Raw genomic sequence first — 24,927 nt, forward strand, 5'->3', positions numbered from 1 at the left:
GACACCCACCCACAACCACACCTACACATGCATATACACCACACACAGTGACATAAACAAACAAATGAGTTCAGGTTTACTGAGGTCTGTTTATGTGTCTGGCAGCCACATGCATCACTGGCTGGTTTTGACTAAACCAATCAGCAAATGGCTCACTTGGCATTTCCTTTTACCGCAGCGAGTGACCAAAAAGACTGTAAAGAATAAAGAAAACGATGAAAGGTGCACACGCGAGTGGGGAGACATCAGACCACTTACTACAGTGACGTGGATTTCCTAATTGTACGTCAACCAGAAGAGCTGTGTCACGCTGAACGGACCAATAGGAGGCACAGAAATGGGGCCATTTATGGCATCAACGCTGGCATGAGATGAGAGATGCCTGCATGAGGGAGCTTTCCATTGAGTAGACAGACGGAAGGAGCATACAGCAATTCTCCAGTCACTGTTAATACAAAAACACAACCCACATGCACTACACCTTTCCACCTACAGCAGGTGGATGTGCTTGCTGTAGATCAGCTTGAAATAAATCCACACAATTCAATTCTTGCAGAATAAATGATATGAGTGTCTCCTTCTGTAAATGTGCTGTTGCTAAATTAAAGGTTTAAAACAACCTTTAATAGAAAAATTCATATGCATTTGTCACAGTTCTGGGTCACCCAGCATTTTCTGTTTCTTATGTTTTGGTGTTTTTCTGTATTATGATTTATGTCTGATTCTTTAGCTATCCTGTGTTGATGAGTATTATAAATCGATGTTTCAATTGGGTTCTAGTCATGAGTTTAATTTGATGTTAATTCTTCTTTAAGTCTCTGTCATCTCTGGGTTCCATGTGTTATATTCTTTCAGCCTGCCTCTCAGTGTCAAGTCTGAGTCTTTGTGATTTGTTTCGTGTTTTCTGTTTTATTTTGATAATCCCAGTCTGATGTCAGAGTGTTCAGTTTTACTTCTCCCCTGTCTCGTTAGTCTAATTTCTCCCAGCTGTGTCTCCCTCCTGTTTCCCGTTCCCTGATTACTCCCCAGTGTATATATAAGCCCTGTGTTTCCCTTTGCTCTCTGTCGTGTCGTTAACATCTGCTCACCCTCAGATTTCGATGTGTGTTCTGTTACCGGTTTTGCCTGCTTGTTAGTTTATTCCCCCCCTGTATAGTTAATCTTCTGTTCAGTCTGCAACATGCAATAAAGCTGTTTATTTTGAGTTCAACTTTGCCTCAGTGAGTCCTGCATTTTGGGTCCTTCCTCCCTGCCTGCCTGCACACAGCCCTGACAGAACGACCACAACCTGGACCCAACGGATTCATCCCGGGAGTGTGATCTCTCCCGCATCCACAGCCTGGTCAAGCGGATTTCCCACACTAAGGACGCTAAAGTGATGGCAATGGGATTAACGCTATTGAAGCGGTCCTGGAGGGGAATCCTCATCTGCGCCCGCTAAGAGGATTTATGGGCTTGATGGACCAGCTGCACAAAGCCCAGGAGGTGCTACAAGCTCGGGAGCTCGCAGCTTTCGCCCGTTCCCGGTAGTCTATCCCAAAGCCCCCGCCGCAGCAGCAGCAGCGGCACACGGAGCTTTCCTCTGCACACCGGCGACCGCCATTGGAGAGAGGCGTCTCAACACAGCTGCCGTGGAATTCCTCCTCGTGCCATTCTGAGCCTAACTTACCGGCCTTCTTCTTGGCAGCAATGTGGTCAGAGGATGAAGAGCAAGCCTTCATCACTCCAACATCACCAGTTTCCTCCATCACCTCCGTTCCCTCATCGGAGAGGAAACGCCGTCGTTCACGCCGCTGGCACCCCTTAACTCAGCCAGATTCTGGGACTTCTGAGCAGCCGGCTGGGGTGAGTGACAAAAACACCAACTCTGTTCCATCTGAGGGGGGCTGTTTCACCAGGAGACACAAATGACTCTGTTCATGCTCCTTTAGAGCCTAGAACTAAAACAAATAATCTGAAGGTTAACTCAACGACTGAACATTCAAAAACTGTGCTTGTTGCTGCTAATCTTGCATTTTCAGAGACTATTGAGCTAGTGCAGCCTGCTGTTCCCTCCGCTGGCAGCTCAGCTGAGCCGCCTCTTCCTCCTCTTCCGCTGAGTGCCCAGGTGAGCTCAGCCAGCCTGCAAAAGACTTGTTTTCCTGTTCACTCAGAGCAGAAGAATCTAAGACTGTTTCCTCTGAGCTCTTCCAGCTAGTTAAACTGTGTTTCAGGGACTCAGGAGGACCTACTCCATCCCTCATTTCACTTAGACTCCAGCAGCCACCAGCTCAGTTAGCTGCCCAGTAGCCACCAGCTCAGTCTTCCACTCCACCACCTGCTTTACAGCCATCATTACTGCTTTCAGCGAAGCCGGTAGCCCAGTTAGCCGCCCGGCCTGTTGCTCAGTCGCCAACTCCACCACCATTTTCTCCTCAATCATTACCTCAGTCCTCTGTTCAGTTGCCGTTAGCTCAGTCTCCGGTGTCCCCCGCTACCCGTAGCTCAGTCTCCGGTGTCCCCCGCTACCCGTAGCTCAGTCTCCGGTGTCCCCCGCTACCCGTAGCTCAGTCTCCGGTGTCCCCCGCTACCCGTAGCTCAGTCTCCGGTCTGTCCCCCGCTACCCGTACTCATTGTCTCCGGTTTCCCCCCTACCGTCGCTCAGTCTCCTGGTCCCCCGCCTACCTTAGCCCGTCTCAGTTGTCCCCCGCTACCAGTAGCTCAGTCTCCGGGTCCCCCCGTACCTGTTTCATCTCACCTAACGCGGGAGTCTTCAGCCTTTAGCAGCCCAGTCTCCTGCTGAGCCGCCCTCTTCACTCACTCATGCTAAACAAAGAGATGCACTCATTAAGACTGTCTTGTTCCCTCAAAAGCTGGTTTCTCTAGAGACTGTAACTCTCCCCAGGGCCTTCCCAGAGGCTGAGCTTCAACCCTCAGCTGACTCTGGACCCCTGGAGACCAAGAAGCTAGCACAACCCGTGTTACCTGAGAACTCTGAGCCCTCTCAGCAATCATTCTCCACTGAGAGCCCGGGAGAGTTAACCCAGTCACCTCCGCCCTCTGTTGGGAGTTTCTGTGAACTATTTCAGCCAGCAGAGGACTGCACCTTGCTGTCAGTGCCTGAGCCAAACCTATGTGCTGCTCAGCTCCAGTCAGCGTCAACCTTGCCAGAGGTCCCCGCACCTGCTGGTTCTGTTTTGTCTGCCAGAGGCCTCCGTGCCTACTGGCCCTGCTGGAGGGTCCAAGGGGCCTGTTCAGCAGCCTGCTTCCGCTGGAGGGTCCGAGTAGCCTCTGCATCTGCCCCGCCTGGTGCAGCCTCTGCCTCGGCATCTGCCCCTGCCTCGGCATCTGCCTCGGCATCTGCCCCAGCCTCGTGCAGCCTCTGCCTCTGCATCTGCCCCGCCTGGTGCAGCCTCTGCCCCAGCCTCGGCATCTGCCTCGGCATCTGCCCCAACCTCTGTATCTACCCCGCCTCGTGCAGCCTCTGCATCTGTTTCACCTGTGCTGCCGCCGCCACTTTTCACACAGTCGGCCTCCTGAACTGTTTTGGCCGCATGCATTGTCGGCCTCCGGGTAGGCCCTCTGAACTGTTTGCTGGTTCTGTTTTTCTTGTGCTCTAGTATTTTTGGTTTTGTGTATTTTGGTTTGTGTTTGGACTTTGTTTTTTGTTTTTGTTTCCCGTTCCCTGATTACTCCCCAGTGTATATAAGCCCTGTGTTTCCCTTTCCCTTGTCGCGTTGTTAACATCTGCTCACCCTCAGATTTCGCTGTGTGTTCCATTACCTGTTTTGCCTGCCTGTTAGTTTATTTCCCCCACTATAGTTAATCTTCTGTTCAGTCTGCAACCTGCAATAAAGCTGTTTATTTTGAATTCAACTTTGCCTCAGTGAGTCCTGCATTTTTGGGTCCTTCCTCCTTGCCTGCTTGCACACTGCCATGACAGTATTAAAATATGGCACTATTTTGGACATTTGAGAAGCATAATAATGATGATATTTATGTGCACACTCCTGACTAACCTTCTCGTGAAATCACACAAAACACACACATCACCATATGGAGGGAAGCGAGGACCATGAAGGAATCCAGTTAGCCCTCTCATGTTTCTCACCTCAACAAAGAGCCCACTCTCACACACAAAGCACACACACGGGTGGTGATGAAGTGGCCACTCCTCCTTACTCATGAAAAACAGTGAAGACCACAGTACAGTATCTGTATTTTCTTCTTCTTAGTATGTACCTATGTGGTGTAGGTAACTAAAATGGTATCAGACATTCAAAACCTTACTATAATTTGAGAGCTTGGAAATAAAATTTCAACCTTTAACTTTTAATAACCTCTAAAACCCGAGTTTGACAATCCAAAACTGCAACCAGGAACAAGCCATGTGCGCTGATTAACATCATTCATGGCCGCTGATGAAAATGCATATACAGAGTGTGTAAATAGCACTGTTTTCAGTGTCAACAGTAACAACAGTGTTAATGGTACAATTTATTGATCCCATGCAGGTAGAAATAAGGAGCCATGCTCCCATGTTCATTTAAAAGTGAATTGCGAATGAGCGTTGGTTAATCTAAAACCTTATAAGGACCTTGAAATCCCATCATTTTCTGTGTGCTGATCCTCGAGGCACTGACAGTGACGCTGTAGAGCACAGACACAATACATGCATGCAAAATGCAAACCCACCCACAGACTCAACAGCACTGATTGGTTTCCACAGTCAGGGGCCGGGTTTTAAGAGAGATGTTTTGTGACTGTGCACGACCTTTCAGCATGGCATGAATCACCAATGCTGGATACTCTAAGATGGGACGTGAAGTGTTGCTACGTCTCCACAAACTTAATCAGTGAAATAGCTGAAAGCCACTTGGCAGAGATGTTTTAAGTGGCTGGCTATATGTGGTTATGATTTCTGGTTGTTGATGGATTTCCAGGAAATTTAGCAGCTATTGCAAAGAGTGTGGTCACGAAACGGCCTCATAGTAAGGGGTAATGATTCTGCTATAAGCTCAGAGTAACTCAGGGAACAGCAGCAAGTGAGCTTCACAAACTTATAGAAATACCTCTGGGGCTGTGGGAAATTTATAACCACACAGACTGATGCGAACCAGCCGTTCTTCTCAAGACAGGACACGTGGAGTGCCAGCTTATCCAAACTGTTCTCACATTGTTGACATAATGTGCAGATGTTTGGACTCTTCTTTTCTCATATATTTCTATGAAGAAACAGACCACATCATGTTAGTAATAAAATTTCCCTAATATATAAAGTTTTGGGAACACGCTGTTAAAAATGACGTGTAACAGACAGGCCAGCTTCAATCATGTATAATAATACTGATGTATTTAACATGGGAACTTGTTTTGAAAAAGTTCAGATGAGGACCATAAATTATGCCGTTCCTCTGTAGAGGGTGACTCCCCGGGATTTTACTGTGCATTAATCTGCATTTCCATCTACCCTTTTTCTTGCTTTCTCACCCTCCCCCAGCTCGCTGTTGCTGTGAGTCCATGACTCCTATGGGAAGGTGTTGAGACGATAAGAAACAGACAGTCTGGAAAGCAGGAAGAGGCAGAAAGGGGGCAGGGTGAAGCGATGAGGCCTTTACAGCTGCGTGTAACGGTTCCTTTGCTCGCTATTCATTATTCCCAGATGCATGTAAGACAAATCCCGGTTTTAGTGGAAGCACACATGTGTGCGCAGGCACTCGGACACATGATGCACAGATTAGGATAAACTGCTAAATATATCATGAGTGACTTTAGCATTTTGCAAAAGAGTCAGATCGCCAGGTGGTGCTTTTTTTGTTACATAACACTGACGTGCTGTTCTTTTCATAGACTACTTTACTAAGAAAAATGGCAGAGTGGGACACGTTAGAGAGAAACAGGAAGAAGCACATGGGGGAGTGAAATGTTTGACTTTGTAATGTCTTTATTTATGAAAGCTGAAAAGCATACAGTTATGCTTGACCTGAAAGCTGCTCAGCACAGCTCCAGTCCTTTGCCATTTAGTCAGTGCCACTGTGATGGTTGCTGTGAGGCAGCAGGGAGTGTTACTCATTTACCGGAGTGTTTTTTCTTTTCCTGTAGTCCTGAGGATTTAAAGAAACAAGTGTATGAACACAAACCCAACAGACTAATCTTTTGCTTTCCATGGTGTGCAGATATTCGCCCTTTGTGTGTGTATGTCTCTGTTTATCAGTGTGTGTTACTATGCTCCATATATTTTGTATTATATACAGCCACAAGAAGGAAAATTCACAATTAAGAAATTAGCACTGAAACATGAAAAAGTAAATAAAAACAGCTGCTGTTATCATTGCTCACATTCCCCTTCTCTTTTACTGTTTGTGCAAGTTGCAATAATTGTCATTTGGCTTTTGGATGGAATGGAACTTGCCCATAACATCTGTAAGACAAAAATAGGAAGCACTGCCGGGCTTTAACTACACCGAGCCAAAGAATTTCAGTCTAAGTGCACTGGCTGCCGATGGATATGTATGAGGTGATCTGAGATGGTTTGAAGAGGAGAGCGACAGAAATATTAATGCCAGAGCAAATTTGTTTGGCAAGACGTTTGGCTCTTAAGTTCTGAACATGTTGTCTATCCTTAATTGGAATCCTTTGAGCCAAACATGATATGTTTGCATTATCTGGTACGGTGCCGTACGGCGAATAGGGAATAATCAAAATCCCAAAAAGAAAACTATGTTTTACTCTTCAGAATACTGTGCAGGTGCATCCATTGCATAAAGACGGGGATTCTTGTAATTTTAACAAATGTTGACCTACATCCATGTCATTGCATTAAATAAGCTGCTTCCTGTGTGTTTTGATGTGATTATCATGACTGATCCAAATCATATCTGACTGATAAACTCAAAACTGTTCTTACCTGAGGATTCAAATCAGTTCATAAGATGAGCGGCAAAAGTGTCACTGAATTATTAGTGTTTATGTTGATAAAAAGTAAATAAATGGGGGGGGGGGGGGGACAGTAAATCTATACTTTAATGTCTGTTTGATACAAGCAGCCCCACCTCAAACCAGCCATTGTCCAGGTTACCGGCTGCTTTGATGACTTCTGCATCTCCCTGTGTAATTTGAATTTAGCAAGTATTTGCATTTCACAAGATTACAAACAGTTTCACTGTATGCTAAGCAAAAATCTGTCTAATACAGTCCTGCATTATAAATGCTCAGCTCTGTATTCTTTCACAGATATCCTCTTGAGTTTGCCCAAACAGTCTACATCTGTTTGTGGACTGTAGGTGAAGGCCAGATGCACGGGTGGGGTGTCTGTAGTGATGTGGATGCTGTGTACTAGTCCTGTTGTGAGAGAAGCGAGTATGAACATGAAGACATCAATTTACTCTCCTACCCTCACCTAGTTTCGCTAGCTCTGGGTAGTAACCAAAAGAATGAGATCGCTGATGCAAGCAGTGGAAATGAGCTTCCTCCAAATTGTGTCTGGGTCACCTTTGAATTGGGAGGGGGGTGGGGGGTCAGAATAGATCTGCTACTCCTTCACATTGAGAGGAGCCAGCTGAGGTGATTTGGACAACTGATTAGGATGTCTCCTGGGCGCCTCCTAAGGGTGGTGGAACTCCGTGGTGGAAGACAGACAGACAGAGTCACAGATATATTGTGTGACTGTAGCTGGAGTCGGTTTTAAAGCAACAGTGACAACTTTAAAGATTATCTAATTCTGCCTTATTGGTATTTTCTGTGACCATATTTTCAATAGTAAAACTGTTAACCCCTCTCCATTCTCTAGGGAGTTTGCATTCTGATCCCTTGAATCCAGTCAATACACAGCAAACAGCTCGATGTAAAGACAAATAGATTTCTCTTTGAGGCTTAGCATTTACTGAGAGATTGAGACAAGGTGATGCACAGGTATTTGTCTTTGTGTTCCGCCTTCATTCATAATATGAGTTCTGGGCTTTTCTCACCACATGAGCAGTTGTAATAAAGCTTGCAGCAGTAATAATTCGGGAATCTGCCCTCACAGTTTTTGTATTTAAAAATAAATGTAAATATGTGTATCTTTCTGTGGTAGGGATAGAGCTCATAATGAACAAAAAAATAGTCCAAGCATTCACAAAATCTGCATTGCAGAGTCTGCAAACCGGGACAAAATAAAGGGAGGTCATGATGTTAAAATGAAACAAGAACTGTGCTAAATTGACTTGTTCCATCACTTGCAGTAAAATCAGCAGGGACCGGAGGTCTGAGCCCTCTCGGTGGATATGAATGTTGCATGAAAAATGGCCACTGCCAAAACACACACATAAAAGCACAAACAAACAAATCCTCCCTGGAAGCAACATACCACCTCTCTATAAGAGTAGCTGTTATGGAAAGACAGATGACTAGCATCCAGACAGTTTCCTGCTCCTCAACTGACTAAGAGTCGTTTGTATGGATGCTGCATCCCCGTTTTGTTCCTGGTGGGTGTATTTGCCTCTGTGTCCACATCTGTGTGTCTCTGGTTGTATGTGTGTTGTGTGTGTGTGTACGCGCGTGTGCGTGTGCGTGTGTTTTTTTTCTCCCTCTTTTTCTTTCTGTGCTGGTGTTACAGTTCATGCATGTGCAGCCATGCATGCGATTGTACAAGTGTCTTGTCCTGTCTGCCTGAATACATCTTCATTTGAGCATTTGTCTTTGCTGGGAAATGTTTAAGAACTGCAACTGCAAGCCATGATTTCTGGTTTAAGGGGGTTATTTGCACCTTACTAAACCTTTTATGAAGACAATAAGGGCTGTCTGCCTGTCTGTCTAGCTATTGATAGTTAAATGTTTTCAGACACATTATCTTCAGTCTTTATACCAGTTTCCCAAACTACAATGCCAGAAGTCATCACATGTATATACTCACATGTGCATGCATCACATGTACTCCCTTTAGCATTTTTTATTCCATTAGAGTACATTGCCGTCCCTTCTCCTATTTTTCTCCTCACCGGCCTATATTTTGTTTGCTTTGTCTAATATAAGACTTTTGGAAAGAGATAAGCTTTCGGTTTATGTGCTGCTCTGAGTGCACTGAAAACCACATCATTAGCGAGTAAAACCTGATAATTATTCTTCCAGCTGCCCACACAGAGCAACATATGCTGCAGCGGAGCAAACAACAACAAACAAAACATTATTTTGAATAGCAAACAGGTATAAATAGACAATTAGCATAATGTTCAAAAGAACAACTCTCACTAGATGGGATACTTAACCCTGAGGACAACAAGAGGCCCCTGGAATTGTCCGCATAAATACACACAAACGCACAGCCTTTTGATACACCTCTGCACACACCCACACACCTGCCTCTTTTTTCATGTCTTGTGAGCCCAATTGACCAGACAGTTTTTTTTTTTTGTTGCACCACAGATGCAAAATATCCATTTGCATATTAATCATTGAGTAGATGCAGCATATTATTCTTGTACTGAATTACTGAATATATGAATTAAACACTAACATCCACGGTATGTGCAGTTGCTGGCTCACTCACTGTTGATGGCTGATGGACATCTTGGTGGCATAATGAGCTTTGTGCCCGAAACTGGATTAACCTTTGTTTGGAAAAAAAAAATCAAAGAGTTGTGTGGTAAATAACACACTGTAACCCAAACCGTAAGCGTTCAAAAGTAATGGGATAATGTTACATGTTTCTCAGGCAGCTGTGTGCCATTCGAACAAAGGTACGGACAAAAAAAAAAAAGCTTTACAATAAGGAGGCATTGTCTAAAGGGTTGCACAAGTGATTGTGAGAACAATGAAGGAAGATAAAGAGGCTCAAAAAAAATTACATTTATTGGAGGGGGCATCAAAGGTTTGCAAAGACCAACATTTGCATTTGCAGCTTTTAAAAAAATCAATTCTAATCAATAACCAGCAATAATCACTAACCAGCTGCAGGGCTGACCCTCAATACATTTGCACTTAATTCTGCAGTTAAAAGCTGGGAAAACTGTGTCATGTTGTTACATGAAAAAATATGGCATCATAGCTGTAATACAGTCGCAGACTGTTCTATATATAAGGTTTATTTATTTACTAAGTTTAAGTGGGATTTCTCAAGCACAGCAGAATGAGTAGCCCTACATCTTGTCTCTCTCTCTCTCTCTCTCTCTCTCTCTGTGTGTGTGTGTGTGTGTGTGTGTGTGTGTGTGTGTGTGTGTGTGTGTGTGTGTGTGTGTGTGTGTGTGTGTGTGTGTGTGTGTGTGTTATCCCAGCAGATCACAAAGGTTTGCGCAGAAAGCTGGACAAACACAACAGGGGAAGGTCAGGCAGAAGTGGTAAACACACAGCAATGGAAGAACTGTACACAAATAAATTAAACTGAGACCAGTGGTGGAATACAGGTAGAAATCCTGTGCCATGTACACAACAGCCACTTTTTGAAATAAACCAGAATTGTCCTGTAAGTAACACACATGCATAGAAGCACACACCCACACTTACAACCCTGATAAGCATTTTTTTTTATCCATGGATTCCTGAACGGTTAGCAGGCACAGCTTATCACACTGCTGATGCAATGCCATCCCGCTGCCCAATAAAGACATTCTTTCAAGTTTGACTAACAGGGACTGACTGGTTTGGTTGTGTTTCCTGATCTCGCCTGATGAGCTCAGGGAGCACTTGGAGAGATGAGACTGAGCAAACCTTACTATGGCTCTTCTGCTATTGTGAGAGAATTATAGCGAATTTCTTTTTTTTTTGCTCTTTGTGAAGCACAAAAACATTTAAACTCATATTTCATAAATTTCTCTTCTCTGTTACCACACACACAGAAACTTATAACGACACGGGTATTTGAGCTGCATGTTTCAGGTCATTAGTGGTGAGAACTGGCCACTGTTGGAAAGAAGCAAACAGGATATGGCAAATGTTATGCTGCACTAACTCATAAACAAATCTTAATCCATCATATGGTAACAGTAAACAGAGTGGACTGAACAAGGAGCATGTGTATGTATGGCGCAAGCTTGGATTTTGCATGTGTGCATAGCAGGAAGTTCATATTTTCCTATGTTGAAAAGCAGTTCCAAGAAGTTCCACTGAATGTAGTTAAAAACAGAATAAATTTCATAGTTTGCTAGTGATGATCCCGCCAAGCAATTTGACACTATTTGCCATTTAGGATACGACCACATAATTGTAGATGTCTCAGCTAAATTTAGACACCGCAAGTGTGGAAAGTGAAATGTTTGGAAGATGCTAAAAGGACACAAACAAAGGTCAATGTTAACATTTGATGCATTTTTTGGAGCTTTTGTTATTTTACATTTATTTACATTTACAGTCCATACAGTGACCTAACAGCTGAAAAAAATATCTACTAGATTTTTCATTTTTCTTTTAAAAATTCCATTTAAAAAAAAGGTCTGTATTTGAACTGTGTGTTTATGCAGGTTTTTATGAGCTCTAAATTTCTCAAAAAAGAAGAATGAGCATTAAAATAATTTTGCCCAGAGCAGTGCTTAATATACTGTAGATGTTAACGCTATGTGCAATCTTCCTGCACATTCACGGCTTTAATGCCTCTGTTCCAGATACAAAAACAAACACAGAAAATCATTATACCTCACTGTGTTTTTTTCCAATGTAATAAAGGTCTTGTATAAGAGTTGCATGCTTCTGAACCATTTTGTCGATCAAACCCAGCTTTTTCTAAGACATCCTCGGGCCACTGCTGATTTGGTGGGCTTTGTTTAGAGCGAGTAAGTCGTGGGTCTTTGGAAGGCGTGCTGTAATTGAAATGGTGCAGTTTGCCCATCCAAGCTTTACGGTGTCGAAGGAGCACCATCAAAGAATATTTTTTGAGGGGTAGCAAAACATGGAGAGGCAGAGGAAAGACGTGAGAGAGAGCAGTCATCTCACTGCTTTACAGCCTCCAGAAACATAGTCTGTCCTCTCTCCTCACATTTGCACATGTACACAGCCCCAGAGGCATGGAGTCACTGACACACACACACACACACACATACACAGGTTCTCCACAAGCAGCTGCATTTGGTTTTCATCTACCCCGTGATGTCTTTCTAGCCCGGTGTGTCAGAACATAATCAACAGGTTTGTTTTGCAATATGCAAAGAGGTTATGACAGCAGGAACGCACTGTATAATGTCTAAAATGCAGAAGTTTATACAGGAACACAAACAGTAAGACAAGGTTTATGTACAAACCACAGGTCGTGACACTCTTAGTTCTGGTTTATGTTTCAAATCCCCTAAAAAAATAGCACCTAAAGGTCTTTGTTAATCTATAACCAAGTTAAACAGCTAGCGTCATTGTGACTCATCATATCATTTGCAGTGGCTTTAAATTTCCCTTTGTTTTTCAGTACAATATGTGCTCACAATTCCTACTGATATATAGTTTTTACCACTGCCACAGAAAATTGCAATGAACTGGTATATATTTCTGAATTTAATGTTTAGGATATAAAGTAAGTAAGTAAGTAAAATGTATCTATAATCACATTTAAACAGCTTTAACTGAACAAAGTGCCATACAAAGTACACTTATATCAACATTGTACTTTTTTCATGTAATTACATAAAAAGTACAATAGTAGACAAATAGAATAAGGAATTTAACACTAAGGAGACATAATGAAAACAACAACAACCAAAAGACAGCTTAAGGACAGACAAAGGTACAGATATAAAAATAATGAGAGATTAGTGCGGTAATGTAAATGTAAATGAGATGTTAATTAATAGTTTTCGGATCATAGCTGAACTAATTAATGTAACATAGACGTTTAATTTCAGAAGAAAACACAATGCCTTTCAGAATCTGCTCAAAACACAAACAATGACACTTAACAGTAACTTGAAAACACTTTCTTCATTCACATTGTTTGATACGGAGAAGAATAGGAGCTGAATCAATGAATGATATCTCTGACACACTCTTAATAAATGCAAATGTTTTAGCTGGCAAAAACCCAAACATACATTGGTTGTGATGGGGTTTCTCCTCTGGCTAGCTACTCACGGTCCCCATAATCCACAAAGAGTCATTTGACATATTTCCATGTGAACAGGCTGAAAAAACAGTTTTGATACTTAAATTGTGTCAAAATGACTTTTTGAGGCATTTTTAGTGTAAGATGTACTTGGTAAATGTGTGCGGATTTATTTTTTGTACGTTAGCTGAGTTGTGTTACCAAAATCAAGTCTCTTGGACTCTTGGCATTTTGTTTCCACCCAAACAGGTCAGACCGCTGGGTGGAATATTTCAGTTACATGAATGACAGTATAAATATATATCAGGATGCATGAGTTTGATTAACCGACCATGCTACAGATAACTCAATAAAACCAAACCATATGCTCACATTCAGTTGTCCTCCAACACTTACCAGTAATAGATGACATCGTTACTACACTTCCTCAGTATACCTGGAGAAGGGTGTCTGGACAATGTTTCCAAGAGGAAAGGACGAAGAATGTTATTATCATGGCTACCTTTGTCAAATGTGATTTATTGTGTGTCCCCTGCAGGGGCCAGCACACTGTACCCTGTACAGGAACACATCTCAGTTTTTATTCGTTTTCTTTGACATGGTTGCGAGTTGGAGACTAGTGTGTGTTAAACAAAATGAGTGTACGTGGTGATTTCCTTTGACCAGTTCAGTTTAGCTGTAATGCTGACGGCCGCTGTGGAACACAATCAACCAGAATAAACAGCCGGAGCCAAACTTAACAATCTAATCTCTTGTTCTGACATACTAACCAGCTTAAATACCGATGAACAATTTGTGCTGGCAAAATTTTCCCAGCGCACTGCGATAGGATGACTAAAACCCAAGATTTATACCCTGATTGCACTTGACTGATTGCACCGACCCATGTTGTGTAACACCAGTGTCAGTGGAAATAACGTTCCAAAGTTACAGCACAAACTACCAATGTGGGGAAGGATAGGCCTCATATTTTCCTGATGCATTTACACACAAAACAAACTGCACCCAGTTTATTAATTGTCTGCTTATGACTTCTTTGTCTTTCGGTAACATCTGTACTGCTTTACATCTTAAAAAACCCCAGTTTGCCAGTGTTGTTGTTGTAGTATTTTTACAGAAAGATATGTGAGAATTACAATAGCATTATGCAGATGCAGTCTCCTTTTAAATCCTCTCACAAAATGTAGGCCAAACAGGTGAAGGCCGCTAACTTGCCCTGTCCCGGTCTGCCACACAGGAGGCACAGGATGATGTGATTTAGGATTTTAATCCGGAAAAAAAAAAGGAAAAAAAAAACATGGGTCGCAAGATTACTAACAGAGGAAAGCATTTTCTCTTTTTTTTGGACTGTGCTTTTCATTTCACTGCGTGTTTTTAGAGGTACACAGTGCGCACAGCAATGAAAGCGAAGGTAAATAAATAATTAAGTCATGAAAGATTGAAAGCTTGATGAATGATATTGTTTAAAGCTGCATGGTACCACTGTGCATAGCACGACATCCACGTTTTGGTGCTCTGTCATATTTACAGTGCACAGCACTTCTAAAATGTATAACAGGATTGTTATAGTCAATTCTCGTAATGACCCGCTCCATCTTCCCGAACAAGCCAGGAAATCTTCGTATAAACATGGCATCCATCCACTGCGAACTGAGTCACATCCAGGGCGAGACCGCAGCCTGCAGAATGAACAGCAGAAACACACGGAGGAGGGGAAGAGCCAAAACGTGATGGAGGAATCACCGGAGCGGCAAAAAAAAGGAAAAAGGGGGGATAATTTCTAGTGGGAGGGGAGAGAGAGAGACGAGGAGAGGTTGAGGGAAAGGAGAGAGAAAAACCATGTAGAGGAGTTGGGGTAGTGGCCTAGATGTGTGAAACGCCAGGGGTTGCCTTTTTTTCTTTCTTTTTTTGGTTCACTGCTTGACTAACACAGTCAACCCAATAGTGGAACAAATATAACAGGGACGTCCTGAAGCACCAAACTAAATGAAAAGTTGTGTAGACCGCTCAGTTTTGCGCTTTTTAAATAATATGCAAAGTTTAGAGTTGGGGTGGTCCTGAGTTTTGGTGCACAGAAATACAATAAAATAAAAAGAGTTATTGGTGGTATGTGCAAACTAAAACACCCACACAGGGACTAAATCTATCTCTTTTATGCCGCTTGACTGATAACGATGGCCTTGGAGGCAGACGGAGGTTCATCAAGGAGCGCTCCTGAAAAATATCCCCGGGCGGCGTTGGAGCGCAACGGCTACGTGAAGACATGTGTCACCCCGCTGTTCCAGGACGCAGGGTGCCAGCCGTCGTGGCTCAGACTCGCCGTGACATGGACTTGCCGAGGAGTGTCGTCTGCGGTCTGCGTTGCCTCCATCTCCGTTACTCTCGCTCTGCTGCTCAGATTGGTCGACTGGGATGCAGGCAGCAGGACCAACGGAAATAGCAGCGGCTCCGACTCTCGTCTTCATTTCGCGGCGGGCTGCGCTGTCGAGCTGCTTTTGAGCGTGTGTTACTGCGTCTCCCCCGCTTTTACACTCGTATGTGCCTTCTTCTGGGTAGGGCTGTATCTGATTCGCTGCGGAGTACTCATCCGCACCGCGCTGTTTCTGTTAGCGGTGTGCCACTTGGGCGAAGCCGCGGCGCATTCCCTCCTGTGCGGCGCCGAGGAGCAGCTGCTGTCCTTCTCCGCAACCCTGGTAGTCCTCGGCTGCCTAGGCAGCGGGGCTCTGCTGGTCGTCCGGCTGGGTCAGGGAGTGTCCATCCTCGTCTTCATTAGCGTCATCAGGACCGTCTCACTTGTCTCCCTGAGTCGAGTCCGGGCCAGTTGGAGACCCTACCTGGCCTACCTGCTGGGGCTGCTGGGGGTTTTGCTTGCGAGGTATGCTGACCGGCTCTTGCCGGCCTCAGGGACCAGCGGGACGGGGTGCTGTGGCTCTGTGACCGGGGCGAAGGAGGAGGACATCCCTGTCTTCAAAAGGAGACGGAGGTCCAGCTCCATAGCGGCCTCGGAAATGATGGCTCACAGTCAGAGCAACAGCAAGTCCCACCGCAGGACTTCGCTGCCTTGCATTCCGCGGGACCAGGTAAGATGCAACTTTGGACCGGACCTTACTGGATGTTTTGTTACTGATTTGCTTAGGAACTTTCAACCACTGGCATGTAATACTTTCGAGTCCCCCTCTTTCTCTGATGGCATGTGTGAGAGCTTTACATGCATTTTTTTTAACATTGGGCCAAAACGGAATAGGCCGAAGACACGATAATAACACTTGTTTTGATGACCTGTTTGCTCCATGCAGGGCCACATCTGTGTTTTCCCAAGATGCTTGTTAATGTAGTATTTTGGTGCTTTGGTCTTTTGAATTTCACGATCCTGTACATCCCTTTAAACACCGATGTTTACCTTGAGCCTACTCTGACGTTGTTCATTTGGTCATCATAGTTGTGCTGTGCTCTGTTTGGGGCTGCTGATAAGGAAATGGATGGTGTATTTATCACGCCAAGTTACCGCGTGCCTGTGTGTGTGTGTCTGTATTCGCGTGCATAGGTGTGAAGTCACATGTAAATATTTTTGCAAGCCTCTGCTTCTCCAGCTTGCAGGCCCGTGGTGCCGTGTCAGACTTTTTACACATATTATCTTTATGGCAGCATAAGGGATTGTGAATAATGGCTCACAGCTTGTGATTATTTATACACGTACATATATATATATATATATATATATATATATATATATATATATATATATATATACTAAAACCGGGAAATTTAAATAAAACATACATAAAAAATAATGTGACTTAAAAAATACTTGTTAAGTAATGTTAAGTTTTTAATATATCACAGATGGTGCCTTCTTCTTAGAACAGTGCTCCAACCTCCAAACATCCATCCCTTCACACTCATGGATGCTACCTTGTTTGAATGTTCTTCGCCCGTCTTTGCCCCCCTCCTTCTTTTTGGTTCTTATGTCCTACACCGGCAAGCTGAGATAAAATGAATGTTATATGAAGCCACTCATTTTCAACTGAAAGTGTCACCACATGGTGCATAGTAATAGGGAGGCATGCTGGTGTTTTCACAGTGGGGATTCGGTGATCATCCCGAGTGGGTGAGCTTGTGTCACAGTCACCCATGTATGGCTTAGCTACAGAAGCAGCATAATCCTGATTACGCTGCTCTTTTTCTTCAACTTTACCCTGATCTCATTTGTAGATTTTGAGAATAGAGAGAGAAAGGAAACATGGCAGAGAAAGAAAAGCTTAACAGTAGCAGTTAAATGGCTTGGTTTATGGTGTAATCACAGTGGATGATGGTGCTTTCTGTACGTCTACACAAAAACTTTGGTACTTTGTACACACTTTGTAGCTTTCTATTATTTATATTTGTCCTGTGGAAGAGGGAGCGTACCTCATATTGCGTTCTGGAGAAAAATATACAGGTGCTGTTTTCTGTGATTTTGGATTTTACTGAGACTGTTTGATGTTTTTAATGAGAATGAAAACATTCATTAATGCCCTGTTAAAAAGAATGTTTCCTTCCTGACTTTTGCATTATAAAACATTATTATAATTAGCTATATATCCATGTTAGACTGAATTGCCATAGATACATTTTGTCTCACAGAAGCCTAAAATTTGTGTTTACCTGAGATGAACTCAGTGTGGGTGATGGTGAGCCACCAAGTGCCCCAAAATAGCAAAGGGAATACACCTTTCACAGTTTACTAATCTGGACTCACCCACATTGTCCCAACACACAAGTTTCATTCTCTCACGTCAAGCTGTTCCCACATCAGCTGTCTGACTCGTGATGCTGGGATGTTCACTGCTAATTGGTATCTAGGGAACAGTGAGTTAGTGGACTATCTGTACTATTAGAAGAGCTCCATTACCCATTCTGGTCACCATGTTTGGAACAGGAATAGTGACAAATTGAATTCTGAGAGTTAAAAAAAAAAACAATGAAAATCTTTTTAACTGACCAGATGCTGAGGACAGCGCGTCCTCTTTTAACCTTTTCTCACTGGGTGTAATCTGTAGGACCGACGCACGGACACAGATGTACGCCACAAAAAGAGAAAGAAATGCAAAGCAATTGGATTGCTCTTAAACCTCTTAAACTTCCACCAGGTCACCAGAGGGCCACCTGGGGTTAGCACTGGGTTTTTGTTTTAGCCACACACATTACATAGGTAAATTTCCAGAAGCAAAATGAGGTTATATTAAAAATCAAGCACATTTTTGAGGTTGCGGCCTTTATCTCAGAGCCTCTCTTTGACACAGATGCTCACAGTTTATCCATACTGTAGAAAATGAAGCTCTCCAGAGTGCAGTTGTACCTGAGAGAAGCGGGCGTTTTCATCAAGCGTTGGTTGTGCAGTATTTATGAAGCAGGCTGGTGCAGCCTGCCAAGCCAGAGGCAAGACAGGCACTCTGCTGAACAGGAAGCTGGGAAATAGCATTGGCTCAGCTCCATGGCTTTATTTCAGTATTTTTTTTTCTCTAAAGTGAATGGGATTAATTCTCCTGCTGATGCATCACTACGTTAAAGCCTGTTGGTTTCTGCTGTCCATACAAAGGAGTTTATAATATTTGATGATTTTAACATCCATTATGATCCTTCTGGATCAGCTCCACACAGAGGCCTTGTGTTTTGACAGGAGTTGTTTGTCTTTTAGCCAGGGTCTCAGTGGGATGGGGGATTTTGGGGAATAGTATTTTGTTTGTTGGGTTGCATGCAGCTGACAAACACTTGCTGTGTGCAACATGACAACAACCATAAGTATGTCAATAAGCAGCGTAATATTTACATTTATTTTATTTATTTTTTTATGGCGGTGTTTGCTTTTTCAGTTGCATAGCAGCAATATGGGTTTACTGAAATATTTGCACATTGTTTCATCTGAGGCTAATTTCACTACTTTATATCACGATTAAGGTTGCTCTCTTGTTCAAATCATTTTCATAATCTCTTCACCATATAAAGTATCTGTGTCAAACAGGAGGGGAAAGGCGGGAGAGAGACAGATTCTAAAGCAGAAACATGTGCTCTGAAATCTATTTGAGGGAAGGCCCACATTCTCTCACTGACGCACATACATTTCCAGGGAGACACAACCAGCTCCAGTCGCCAGAGCGCTCTTACTCTGAATGGCATCCAGTCTTAACATACAGTATTTTTTCTTTTATAGGATAATGATGGAGAGTTTTTAAAATAATTTAAAATGCATAGATAATACAGCAAGTTTTTATCTTCTCAATAATTGCCAGTAAAAGCACAGATGACTGTACAATATCAGAAACTGTGTTAAAGCTTCGCAGTGCAAACATAATAGGATTATGGTTCAGTGAACCTTGTTATTAGGACAAATAAACCGTATACAAACTGAGACGCTATAAAAAACACGAGTTGTGGGCTTGTTGGTTTGAGTATACCTCATGTTTTGTTATTTATTGTTGTTGCAGATGTCACCTGTAAACAGCAACTGTATTTATAGAAATAGCCACTTCCATAATAATTAGACAATTCCCTGATGTCAGTGTGGCTGTTTAATATGGTTAGCTGAGCTTCCCTGCCATTTTCACGTGTGTTCATTTTCCTATATGTATATTTACTGCAAACTGGAAACAGAGAAGCTTCACCTTCAGTGTAGAATTTGTGCCTTACCACCAAAACCAACATGTTTCAAAAGTTGCAACTTTTACTTTGAAGGGGAACGGATGCTGTTTCCGGGTTGCATCTCACTGGTGCTCTATGATAAGTTAGTGAGTGTTTACAGACGAATTGGAGTCTTCCATGAAAACTGAAGGTGGCCGTGCTAATCTGCTGGTCTCCAAAGAAATCACAAGGAGGTTTTTAGTGCAGCGCCCTCTGTGGGACCAGCAAGCTAAGCGGTCGGGGAATGCATATATTTCTCTAAGGACCGGCAGTTATCAGGGCAACATTGATCGGTCTTTAGGCCTGCATGACCTGAGAGTTGCAATTTTCCAATCAGCCTGAGCCATTAGATAATAAGGCTGTGCAAGGTTGTGTATGTCATTGATTTATCTCACAGTACACCTGAAAAAAAATGTTGGACTTACTGTGCTGTGTATAGTAGATGAAAAGATTATGAAAACATATAGTACTGTGGAAAAGTCTTGGGCCACTCTCCATTTCTTTATTCTTTGTTAGGAAAATGGGAAAAAGGTGCAGCAGTTTATTGAACATTGTGCAAAAATACATGGAAATACAGTGTATGAGGTAAAAAGAGTTTAAAATTCTAAAATTTGGTATGACCACCTTTATTCTCCAGGACAGCCTGAACTCTCTTAGACACAGTTTCCTGTAATTTCTTTAAGTGATCTTCAGGAATAGTTCTCCAGGCGTCTTGAAGGACATTCAAAGCTCTTCTTTGGACGGTGGCTGCCTTTTTGTTCTGTCTTCTGTCAGTCATCCTACACTGCTTCAGTAATTTTGAGGTCTCTGGGGATGCCAGTGCAGGACTGATAATATTCCACTGTGTGTTTTCTATCCAGGTATGGTTTTACTGCACTGACAGTATGTTTGGGGTTATTGTCATGCTGAAAAATTAAGCTATTGCTATTCCAATACTTCCCAGATGGTATTGCAAAATCTGACCATATGTTTCTATCTCCATAATTTGGAAGGATTCTCAGTTCCAATTTCAAATTTATTGAAATTGAGGTTAAGTGGCTTAATGAAATCCTCTCAACATAGTCAGGTACTGACCACGTTGGACTGAAAATGAGTGAAAAGGAAGTCAATCTCCTGGAGAACTATTGCTCGAGACCACTTTAAATTTTTACAGAAATGTCTGACTCATTGCATGCAAAATATAAAATAATGAGGGCTGGCTCAAGACTTTCACACATTACTATATCTATACATAAAAAAAAATTTTTTTTTTGCTATACCTGAGCAGCTCTAGAGTGTTTTCTACTAGATTATAGTAACATTTAAACAGCAGTAATATAAGTACCTCAAAGAAAAAAACCCCAAAAGGTTATATTTGTGCATAAAGTGAAAAAGTGTGTGCAGGAAACTTAACAATCTTGATTAGATATTACTGTTTATATATCACTACATTTCAGTTATAAACATATATACTCCTTTACTATTAAAAAGACACACTGAAAACCAGGGAAGGTAGTCATAGTGATAAAACAGTGAAAACAGACTTCCTGAAGAAAAGTGATTGAAAGAGTTGAATCAGGACAGGGTGTATCTATCCATGGGTAGCACTGAGACATGGGTGAATATGTGTGCGTGCGTGTGTGTGTGCGTGACAAAGAGCTTTAAAAAGCTGGGGGTGGGGGGTAGCTGGAGTTAATGTGGGGTATAAGAGGAGTGTTGAAAGATTTGCAGTTTACAGCGAGGCAAAACGTGGGAGTGAGAGGAGATTCTCTGCCAAGCTCCGCTTAAGTGTTGATTGTAAAAGGACAACTATCTGATCCTCGTGTTCAACCTCTTTGCTTCTGTTCTAAACACACCTTTGCTCTGAACGCTCACATGGACTCACACACAGCTGAGGCAAGTTTGTACTGACTGCTTATAGTTTGCCTGGCAGTTATTGCGTATGTGTTTTTAATGTGTTTGTGCGTATGTAAGGTGAAGATGGCCCAGTGCCACATGCCTCCAGAGAGAGGGAGAGAGAACACAGGGCAGGGGGAAAAGAGCAAGAGCAAAAGAAAGTGTGTGCAATAGAGTGGCCTCCCCAGCTTGCTCTTTAAAAGTAACAGCAAATAATTTTAACCTTTTCTGGTCATTTCTGTATACTGTACACGCGCTTACACACACACGCACATACAGTGGCTTCCCTGCTGGCTGTCCAGATGAGGTTTGGTGGCGCTGGACAAGGATTGCCTTGTTACTCGATTCAATGGTGTGTTTTAGCTCCAAAATATGTTTGGTGAGAGGTGAGGAGGGGTGAGGGGAGGGTGGTTGGCCTGGGCAGGGGGCAACATTGACAAGCAGACTCTAGACCTGTCCATACATCTGTCTGCAGGTATGTCTGCTTCTCTCTTCCCCTACAGTAAATACTCTTACACACTTTACTTTCATGACATTTGTCAGTTTAAGCCTTCACAAAAAACCCAACACGCCACCTCACACATCACACATTTAAGTGTTCTTTGTTGTTCAGCTTTCCCTTTACTCTGTGGACACAGAGCATGGGCAGTTTGGATCAGCGAGGACATAAGCAGAGGTACATTTTTAAAACTGTATTTATGCAGGAATTGCTGGCATGTGTGCATTTCTTTCATTGCTGTGCCCTGGGTTTACAGACTTAGTTAACACCTACTGACGTACCTGGGAGCTACACAGCAGCACAAGCAGTGTTGGAGTACTGGTGACCCAACTAGCTTAAAGAATGCCCTTCTCCTTAATGTTTTCAGAATTATCAGGAAATACGAGGGATTTACCTTTTCAACAACCGGCATCAGATCATCCTGGCATCTCCAAAACCTGTTAAAAATATACTGTGGGTTCAGGGTGATTTTTGAGCTTGCAAAGTGATGTAAAAAATATTTCTAAAGTTTTGATGAAAAAAAAAACAACAACTATTTTTCAGTGGCAACATTTCCCTGCAAAAAAAATGCATTTACATATTAAAACTGGACCATTAACATCTTAACGGCTAAAGTCAGTCTAATTATTGTTGTATGTATTTAAATTGTTAGCTTTTTTATTTTAGCTAAAAAAATTATGGGAAAATATGTTTCATCATTTAAAGTATTTAAATGTTTAAATAGAATATTATTTAAATAGTATTCACAATATCTATATGTTGTTGAGTGCATGTTCAAATACAGGTGTGTGTGTCTGTGTAAGACTGTATGTGTGTCCTTCGTCGTGGTTTATGCTTGGTCAACAGCCTGCCAACACTGTGTTTATCTTGGACGCCTCCAGCCTGTCTGTAGATTACCCAATCAGATAATCAAGGATATAATTGCATCACATGCATCTGGGAGTGTTTTTCCCTTCCATTATCCCTCATAATGCACACATACACGTCTCGCTCACACACACATACACGCTGCAGACACGCGGCAGGTTTCATCTAGGCATAAGAATGCAAAGCTGTCTTTACCTGCTGTATTCTGTTTTGACAGAAGAGCATCACTGACTGCTAAAGTGCTTTGAAGAGAGATACTCTGGCATACCTGCTCTTTCAGAAATGGGTCTGAAGTTATTATAATGATGGGGAAGTGGACATGAAACAATGCATGAGAGACTACCATGATATTTTGCTTCTGATGTTTAAAATAACTCACGGGTTTATTTTAGTTTGTAATGAGTCCTTTTTCCCCTTCTTTTTTAACCAGTGGCAAGCTAATGGAGCAGCTTTATTATATTTTTCAAATATAATTTTCACTATAATTTTTCACTTTCTGGATGTAGCTCCAAGTTTGTTGTTTTTTGCCCTCCTTTACAGTTTTTGCATTGGACTAATTGGTAGTTTCAGGGCTGCTGAAATATTTTCTTAATTAATGAATCGGGCCTTTATTTATTGTAAATGCACATTACATCAGGCCTATATTTGTGGGAAGCATATTATTTGTTAGTCCCACTGTTTTATTAAAACAAGCTGTCATGTAAATACACAGTAGTAGGGCTTCAGCTATGAATTATTTTAGTAATCGAGTAATCTATTGATGATCCCATCGATTAACTGAGTAATCAGATAAGAAATACTTCTTATCATCTTATAGTCAGCAACAATAAATATTTAAGAGAAAAAACACAGGTCTTTCAGAATAAACTGCTCATTGGTTTCCAGTAAAAAAAAAAACTGGAATGTTTTTAAGTTTAACTGCATACAACATATGTCAAAAAAACAAAAGACTCTAAACTCTATGATTGAATGTACATGTCATACTGGAACTTAATCTTTAAAAAAAAAACCATTTAAATGCAAAAATGTATGAATAATTAGTACAGTCAGAGGTCAAAGTCAAATAAAATGAGATATATGCATGTACATATATATATATATATATATATATATATATATATATATATATTAGGGGTGCAACGATACACAAAAGTCACGGTTCGGTTCGGTTCGATACTTTGGTGTCACGGTTCGATATTTTTTCGATACAAAAAAAATGTTTATGCCTTTTTAATTTGTCATTTATTAAAATTATAAATATATATTTTAACTCAAAAGTACAGTTTTTAAATTTAACCCTAACCCTTGTGCGTGTTTTTTATTTTGACAGCGAATGCGCACCTGCGGACCACTTATGTGCAGCCCTGGTTATTTAGCTCATCATATTGCAGCCACAGAAATTCTTTTGTCCATGAAACCATAAAGCTGCACTTTCTTTTTGCCTTATAGTCTGATTTGTCATAACTTCTCCGTTTTGTGGTAAGCTTTTCTTTGGCTGTCACTTCTTCACCCTGACCTGTCTTATTTGGCTCAGCAGAACTAAATATATCTGCTGCTTTACAAACTGCACTCACATAAGCTCAGCGATTCTCTGCGCGATCAACCTCTCACATGTTTAAGCTTGCTGCGGGAGATTTCACTTGTCATGTTTGCATAGTAAGCTAATGATTAATAAGACGATGTCAGAGGAATTGGTGCGCAAATTATCATCACTCACAGATCAGTGCTGTCGCTCTCTATACACAGTTCGCACGATTGCAAAGTGAAAGCAAAAAAACAAGCGCAAATTCAAACACGATTACAATATGTCACATATTGACAGTGGCTCACCGATGCCAATGACATAATTACCCAGCTACATTTCTGAAAGAATGCAAAAGCATTGACATATATTTTTCCTTCCTACAATAGCCCGACGGGCAGGGAAGAGATAGATTTTGGTAGCCCGACTGAAAAAATCGCTAGCTCCGGGACGTCGGGCTAGCGATATTGCAAGCTCTGTATCTGATTGAGGAATCACTCATCTTTGGAAAAGAGAGTTTATTACAGAGAAATG

General features: G+C 42.1%; 1 protein-coding gene across 2 annotated transcripts in view; it reads left to right on the forward strand.

The window, feature by feature from the left end:
- The first annotated feature begins 14,889 nt into the window (after positions 1 to 14,889).
- The window catches only part of LOC120719589 (cGMP-inhibited 3',5'-cyclic phosphodiesterase A-like), a 60,881-nt gene continuing 50,843 nt past the window's right edge, over positions 14,890 to 24,927 (forward strand). Inside the window, exon 1 of one of the 2 annotated variants that reach the window (XM_040008890.1) lies at positions 14,890 to 16,053. In XM_040008890.1, the coding sequence (XP_039864824.1) occupies positions 15,148 to 16,053 (906 nt within the window). In that variant the 5' untranslated portion in view covers positions 14,890 to 15,147. The remainder of the gene's footprint in view (positions 16,054 to 24,927) is intronic. The other variant, XM_040008891.1, reaches the window with a different exon arrangement.

Source organism: Simochromis diagramma, unplaced genomic scaffold (assembly GCF_900408965.1).
Source record: "Simochromis diagramma unplaced genomic scaffold, fSimDia1.1 OVJJ01000344.1, whole genome shotgun sequence".
Classification (NCBI taxonomy): domain Eukaryota; kingdom Metazoa; phylum Chordata; class Actinopteri; order Cichliformes; family Cichlidae; genus Simochromis; species Simochromis diagramma.